General features: G+C 39.0%; 1 protein-coding gene across 1 annotated transcript in view; it reads left to right on the top strand.

Annotated features, from left to right (window-relative positions):
• Positions 1-4301: 4301 nt before the first annotated feature.
• The window catches only part of creb3l1 (cAMP responsive element binding protein 3-like 1), a gene marked incomplete at its 3' end in the record, with an annotated part of 48729 nt that continues 44441 nt past the window's right edge, over positions 4302-8589 (top strand). Inside the window, exon 1 of the mRNA XM_083897317.1 lies at positions 4302-4480. Within this exon, the coding sequence (XP_083753443.1) occupies positions 4370-4480 (111 nt within the window). The 5' untranslated portion in view covers positions 4302-4369. The remainder of the gene's footprint in view (positions 4481-8589) is intronic.

Genomic DNA, 8589 nt, shown 5'->3' with positions numbered 1-8589 from the left:
ATGTATACCACTGATTTAATGAATACAACAGAAGTGCTGTTAATGGAAAAAGTAGCAGTGTTTGTATGATGGCAGCCATTTACTTTTTTATTTACTTACTTTAATAATAATTCCTAATAAAGAATTTCACAATGGTGGACTTCAAAAGTCATTAATTCAATCATGTCAGTTGTGATTAGACTGGTGACACATGTGGCAACAGATCATGTCCGTGTGACAGTTATAGTTTGTATATTTTGTTTTCTTTAAAGGTCCCGTGTGTAAGATTTAGGACGTTTTATTGTCAGAAATGTTTTGAAAGTTTAAGCTCTTTGCACACGTTGCAAATATACAGGACCAAAGGATAATTTGAATGCGAATTACAATGTACCCTCCTATGCACATCAAGCATGATGTCAAGAAACAAATAAATTATGAGGATGAGTTGGGAAAATTCGCATCACAGTCTGTCTACAACCAGAGCAGGACACACATGCTGTTGCTGCTGCAGCTGCAGAGATAGCAGCTCAGAGAGAACGACAGTGAAAACTTAAGCTTGATTTACACAACCTCCCTCCACACATCTTGTAATCGTTTAATAGTTTTGTTTTCTTGTTTATTAATAAGAACAGGGTTTTGGGAAACATACACAATCAAGTGATCCACTACCTTGTTTAATGTTTGAACTGTACGTCACCCACAACACTCATTCGGATTGGTTACGTCACCTGTACATCATCCAGAACACTCGTTCTGATTGTTTAGCAGTGCAGTTGTTGGAAAAAAGAAGCTGGGGAAAATTGACCACCATCTGAAAAATAAGACAAAATGATGCAGCTGCTATCAAAGCTGCATTGATTGGACACGTGTGAAAAATATTTCAAACGTGCAAATAATTTGCCCTGAAGAAAGGTGTCTGGTTTACAAAGGCCTATAGAGTAAACCATGTGATCTTGAGCAGCCATGTTTCTACGGCAGCCTGAATGGACTAACCAGAAAAAGTGTGTATTTTGTATTTTGAAGCAGAAGCTTGATATCCAACCAAAGAAAGACATCATCCTTTCTGGTACATGAAGGCCACCGTAGTTCCCTGAGTCTCACAAATTCAAACACTGGCTCTTTAAGACTTTTGTAAAGACCCTTTCAAAAATAAATCAGCTATGTAAATGTGCTTATTGTGCTATTCTTTGCTTCATCATTATGACTTTAACCATAAATATAAAGAACTGTCCATTGTGTTAGTGATATCGAGTTATAAGAAATCCTTTACTTACAAAGGTGAATTATATTTTATCTGGTGACACCTGTTGTGGTTAGTGGAAGGTCACCAGTTGCACACCAATGTGTGAGAAAACAACAACAACAAATAAACAGAGTCACCCTGTGCCCGAAGTTAGGACGCCTCTGTAAACTGATATTTGAACGGGCAAAAGGAACACACTGCAAAAACAGTCTTATTAAAGTAAGACAAATATTCTTAAATTGTGAAGAATCTATTCAGTAGAATTTGTTTGTATTTGCACACACACCAATTAGTGATAGTGAATTTCAATTCAGTATTTAACACAGGAGAGAAGAGCAGTCTCCCACTTCTCAAAAAGAATCTTGCTGCTCAGTTGGGATTTCATGCAAACCATTGTTAGCTTGTTGAAAGTTGAGGTCACTTGAACTAAGATGTAATATCTTATTAAGACAAAGTTGAATTTTGTTTTCTCATTCAAAAGTTAATGTAATTATGAATTTGAAACTAAATATAGTTACATGAAAGTTTAACATAAATATTTAAAATTGCTTTTTCCCCCCCAATTCTTTAGTGCATGTTGTGCATTTTATATGGATTTTCATATTTTAAAGAAATATATTTCAGCTCTTATTTAAAGGTGCATTATGTAATAAATCTAAAGCAACTGGCCGTAAAATCCTCCTAATATGTCACAGAGACTCAGGAATAATGTTCATGTAACAAACTGAACTCACCAACAACAACAGTACAGACAAAATATTTGCATTAAAAAAAATATTTTACATGTTTTGGCATATGGCGCCACCTACCACGGTATACCAATCATTGCAGTCAATAGAGTCTCAGCTGCCGAGCAACCACGGGTTGCCAGTTACGTCTGAGCTACAGTGGCGGAGAAAAACGGAACCTGAAAGACCTCATTATTTTGAATTTGACTGTAGTACCCGTTTTTGGCCACATTCTTACATATGGCGCCTTTAATGGAACAAAAAACCTCAAACCAATGCCCAATTTACCATTGATAGGTTTTAGTTTCTTTTTATGTGATTGATATGTGTTTCTTTTAGTCCCTTGATTCACACAAATGTTAATATTAAGAGTTTTTTTTGTTTTTTTTAAACAGCTTCAATGCCCTGTGTCACACCTTGATTAAAAATCAATGCAAAATTGTGGAACAAAAACACAAAACAGGAAACACCTCTTTAGTGGGTTATTATATAATGATGTCATCAGTGCAAGTGCCTTTACCTGGGATAGTTTGGCTTAATTTATGTTAAGTGGGATGAAGTGATTATTTTCAGGCTATGGAACACAATAAATATGATGCTAATGCTGAATCCCGTCAGAAATTAGCCAACTATTCTTACATTTTGCTTAGTTAAGATACTAGCATCTACATTAAATGTTTACTTAAAATGAGTCTTTCTTAACTTAATCAAGCTGACTTTGCTGTTAGGGTTTTATGCAAACAAAGTGTTTAGCTTGTTTCTGGTAATTAAAGTCTGAGTTGAAAGATAAGTTTATTTTGTGTTATTTTGTAGTGCAAAACTTGCTTGCCAAGATTAATTTTCTTCATAGACAAAACAAATTTAAATAATGTCCCAGAAAGGCAGCTTATTTTACTTTATTGAGAACATTATGGTTTATAGCATGTGTCAAACTCAAGGCCCGGGGGCCAGATGTGGCCCGCCACGTCAATTTTATGTGGCCCACGAGTGATTAATTGGTCTCAAAAATCTGTGTTAAAACAGGTCTGTGCTGCTTTAAGGCGTGCGTTAACCATAAATTACATTTCCCACAATGCAAGGCGATTGCGCTACCCGCAAAGTGACGGCACCGCCACTACATCGCAGTGTATCATTGTATATGCATCATGCGACGAGTGAAATTTAATAAGTAATAAATACAGAAAGTTATTTAGCAATATGTTACGGAGTAGTTACCTTTGTTTTACATTATATTTGGTTACATTTAGTTACATTTACCCTTTGAGGGTAACCATTACGCTGATGTGGCCCTCAGTGAAAATGAGTTTGACACCCCTGGTTATAGTGTAACTGAAGCAGAAAACGCATAAAAAAGAGAAGCAGGAGGAAATGAGGAGGAAAGAGGCTGCAGAGTAACAGGAGATCATTACATAACAGGTAACAACTAGCGAATTGAATAGGAACATAAAAACAAACACCTGATGGTAATCATTGCCATTCATTATATGAAAAGTAGCTGTGTCTTTTCAGCTGGACCACACCCTCTGTTTGACCCTGTTTGAACAGTGGTCAATCCTCCTCCTCCTTTAGTTTAGTTGAATTAAAAACACTTGATTTCACTTTACATTACAATTTCACCACAATCCAGCCAAAAAATGTTCAGACATTCAAGTCAAAACCACAAATGTCAGCCTCGTGGACGTGCTTAAAAAACCCCACAGGGTTTTCAGGGTCAGTGCTGGTTTAAAAGAAAATGCAAATAAATAAATAAACAGTGAAATCTGTAGCCAATCAAACACACACATGTCACATGAACCATGACAAAATTTCCAGTATTGATTAAAAAAAAAAGATTTCATGCCTAATTATAGCTTTGAAGTAATGCAAATTTCAATGACTCCCTCTCACCTCTAGGGGATAGTATTGCCCACAACTCACATCCCTCTCATTCATAAATAGTATCATCAGCTATTGTCACATTGTTTCTACTGTTTACATTGTATATTGGTATTGTATTCAATACTTACTTGAGTAAAAACTACAATAGTTCCTTCACAAAGTATTCTCAAATGTGTCCTTAATTAGCCTTAATTGCCCATTATTCGACGCGAGGGGGGGCGTGTTTTTCTTAGAATATTCATTATCGCGAGGGGAGACAGCGCACGCGGACAGGGAGACAGGGAGGCAGCAGCTGCACACTCACAGCTGGATGGAGCTCATATTTGAAGTTTGTTACAGAGGACAGAGCAGAGGACAGAGCAGAGGACAGAGCAGCGGGAGAGCAGCGGATCGAGGGGACTCACTTTGCTCCACGTTCAGGTGCGAGGTTAACGGGAGTGCAGCACCGCAGCCGCCGGGGAAAACCGCCTCATATTAATGAGCGGGTTTAAAAAAAGATTTTGAATTCACACAAAGCTACTGAGTCCAGACACACGGAGTCATGATGGAATCTATCTTGGACAGTTTGACAGCGGATAAACTCTATCCGTCTGCAGGAGCCAACCTGTTGGACCTGGAGGAGCTGAGCGACGGAGATTTTCTCACTAATGTGGTGAGTCTTCTTTATGCTAATGACACACAGCTAGCTCTACTTTATTTAGCTTCCGTACACTGCGTCACGTTATGACGCATTTAAAGTGTACAGTCACACTGTTAGTTTGTGTAAGACGTCATTTAAAGTACCTTTAAATCAAACGCACTTCTACTCTGTTCCGCCCGGAGCCGGACCTCGGCAGGGCGGTGTGGTTATTAAGATCCTGACTGACATCCGGGGCTGTGTGTGTGTGTGTGTGTGTGTGTGTATGTCTGTCTGTCTGTGCGCGCGTGTGTGTGTGTGTGTGTGTGTGTGTGTGTGTGTGTGTGTGTGCGCCTATGTTGGAACACACACTGACCTGATGAGGAACAGTAGTCATCGTGGAGACCAGAACCTGGTCCTAATATGGTCGAATCTAATTTCAGAGGAATTAGTTAAGTTTAGAGCTATGGTTTGTATTGTATTGTGGTTAGGTTAAGGTTGGGGTTAGACCTTAACTGGTTATAGTTAATGTTATGGTAAAGGCTGTGGTTAGGTTGTCCAAATGAATGGAACTCAATGCAAACCTTAAAATTGATAGAAATAGGAATGTGTGTGTGTGTGTTCTTGTATGTGTGCTTTGCTAGGACCTAGGACCTGGGTGGTCCTCACATCTCTAAAGGGCCTTTGGGGTTAAGACCTAATTTTAGGTTTAGAATTGGGTTTAGGTTTGGGTAAGGTTAGTGATAACATGGTTAAGGTTAGGGATAGGTTTATAGGATTTTGGTCAGGCTAACCCACAAACCATCTATTACTTTTCAATTCACCACATCTTTGCCACAATGGGTCTTTAATTATATCTAATTAAAGATGAAGTAAGTAGTTTATAGTGCCATCTAGAGGAGAGGCTGAAATTTACAACAAAGAACTGCTCCTCAGCTCACCCCCTCCCTTCCCTGAGTGCTACGGTATCCTCAGCCGGTCAAATGTCGTCCTCGTCGTCTTTCTCCGTGTCAGCAGATGAGGTTTGTGAGGCGAGGGAGAGGGCGAGCTACCACGGCTGTAGCAGACGAAGCGGAGAGAGAGGAGGCGGGGGATTTCCGCTACAAGTAAAGGGAAGCTTGATTTGTTCTGTCACGTTTGTCCTTACAGGCTCCGGTAGAAACATGGCGTCTCGCTGCTAACAGTGTCAATGCAACCGCGGCCCGCGACCATGTTATTTTACATGACTTTTTGAAACAGTACGAAAATGAAACAAAACTATTATACAGCGACTAGACAATGCAGGAGCACATTATATGTATAAAAGAGTGGATTTTGGGTCATATAAACCCATAAATACTACACAGTGTCCCTTTAAGCACTTTAATTGATAAAGCAAAAGTCTTGATTACATTATGCAAGTCTTAACAATATATAACATGTCTCAACAATATTTTAAGTGAAGTAAAATGTAGTAGTTGGCTGACAGAAAAGTATTGAACCGTCATTTTGTTAATAATAAAAAAACAAATCTGTGAATGTCGGGTTGAAATTTAATTGCTTGTCTTTTCAAATTAATAATTAAATTAAATCACTTTAACATAAATAAATGGCTTTCAAATTATTCTTGAACATTCATTGTTGACCCATGAACTTGATTATCTTGAATGTAAGTCTTTTTTAATCTTGGAGGAAACGGAGGGAAGTGTCACCATGCTACAGAATATTAAAATGTTATATAATATAATACAATAATAACTCAATATTAGGGCACACATTTGTTTGATTACAAAATAATTTTCATTTTTATAAAAAATATACAAAACAGAAAAATGTTTCAAGGATTCGAAAGATTAAAATTGTAAAGTGTTAAAATTTCTGAGGTTCCTTGAAAGCATCTCAAAGCTCCTAAGCTCTACATGGCATAGATCCCACACAAGTGAGGAGATTTACTGGGGTGTTTGAATGCATAGCATTAGCCGTCCCTAATAGCGCAACATACTGTGATGCCTGCATCACTGTCACCTGCATGGGTTAGTGGGTTAACCCTGCCTGCATCACTGGAAATCCTGAATCATCAATTAGTATTTTTGCTCGAAACGCCCAGCCCAACTCGACAGCCATACATTGTTCGCACCATGAAAAATCACAGCAATTAAATTTTTTCTGAGCCGCCCCTCAAACCACCTGTTTCCACCTCTCCCAATATCCTCACGCAAAAAACCACAGGGCAACAGCTGCACACATCTCCTCCCACTGCACCTGAGACACTGCGTCTTTTCATTTCAGTGGACAGGGGAAGAACCATGGCTGTAATTAACCACAGGAAGGGGCTCAGCAGTATCATGACTGCTAATCAAGACAATCCTCACATAGGTGGTTGTGACAGGAAACAAATGTTTGTCAGTGATGGGAAATAAAAATGTCATAAGTACAAAATACAAAAGTGCACTCTGAGCATGGCATGCTTGACCCAGCTTTGCACTCGTCGACATCATTAAAGCAGCACAGACACACTGCTGAAGCTGAGTGAATAATATCAGTCACCAAGGGTGTTAGCTCTCTGTCGTTTTCCACTCCGTCTTTCTCTCTGTCCTTTTTTAAAACCGTTTTGTCTGTATTTCAGTGGTTGAGTCAGCCGAGCAGTCTGCCTGTGGTTTATACCCCTCTGTCTCAGTTCTAAATAAAGTAGTCCACTCCGCTGTAAAGCCACCAGGCTGGGTTGTGCCACTGAGGACATGGGAAGGGCCAACTGATTCATTCACATCATGGCTGATCCATACAGCACAACTGCAGATTATAGACTCTTTTAAATCTCCTCATTCCTCCTGTGGCTCTAACTTTGTGTTCATTATTTCTTGTTTGACTTGTATGGAGAAGGAGAAACAATTGTTTATTTGACAAATGCAGAAAGAAAGAATAAGTCAGTTGCACATAATGGGAGTGCTACTAAAGTGATTTAGAACCTGAAGTCAAACAAAGTGAGTTAATAGAAAAAAGACCATTTTTATATAACTTGATCAATACCACCTGCTGAAGACTATTGTTCACTCAGAACACTCGTATTGTCCAAAATTAAAAGGTGTGTTTTGGTCCAAACTTGGAACTTATAATGTTGCAGAAGTTTCAGGTTCATTCAGGTCCAAAAGCCATTGTAACCATGGAAACCGCTGTCCACCATTTTATTAACCGTCTGATAGAAACACCATTTATAATCCACGTGAGGCCTGATATACGAACACTGGCTGTTTTGTCTGTAAAACGTTAGAACACGATAAAAAAATGTGATCTTATAGGACATCTTTAAATTATTTGTTATTGTAATAGCTGTCCAAAACCTACAGAAAAATATGTATTCTATTCTCCTTTCAGACCCTGTACTCCAGCTTTAAAAGACACACCCATCTCATTTCCATGCTTGCCTCCGATTGGCTGCCGAAAAGGAATGTGAGCAGGCATGCAGTGGTGCGTGTGTGTGTGTGTGTGACAGAGAGAGAAAAAGAGTTGGACTTTGTGAGAGAAGGAAAAATACTCTTTTGCCATTTTAAGAGTTACAGCTTAGGTTAATTTACATGCACACACGGGCGTGCACACGCGCGCACACACACACACACACACACACAGAGTAACCTCAAGCTGAAGTGAAGCCAAACCCTCTGCAGCAGCTGCACATCACCACATGAAGACAAACACAGTGGAGAACATTGCCATTCTCTTATCTGTGGTAGGCAGCATTGTAAGATAATGACACCATGTCTTTAAAATTTCATTTTACACTGCAAAAAATTTAGTGTGGTGTCTGAGTGACATTTATTGTCACTCAGTTAAAAAGTGTCACTCAGTTAAAAAGTTTCAAAATACTATTTGAAACTGGTTAAAAAGATTATTTTAAAAATGGATTTATAGGTACGGTGTGTAACATTCATTGGTGAAGTTTCATGTTGCAGCTGTATACTAACATCACTCTTTCCTGCCAAGTGTGTTTGAGAACCTATGTAGTCTTCAGTTGGCATCGAAACTCAAAAGATATTTAGTTTGTCCATTGTGGGTTACTGTAAAATCTAAGGCAGCCGGTGAACACAGAGGTTAAGCGGGCTGCACGTCAGATAAGGCGCCGTAGACTTGAGACTTTTCACCCCACTGCCTCCGGGAGGTGTTACAGGTTT

The sequence above is a fragment of the Microchirus variegatus genome (genome assembly GCF_963457635.1).
Source record: "Microchirus variegatus genome assembly, chromosome: 1".
NCBI classification, from domain to species: domain Eukaryota; kingdom Metazoa; phylum Chordata; class Actinopteri; order Pleuronectiformes; family Soleidae; genus Microchirus; species Microchirus variegatus.
The sequence above is the reverse complement of the archived record's forward strand: the minus strand, read 5'-3'. Positions and strand labels throughout refer to the sequence as shown.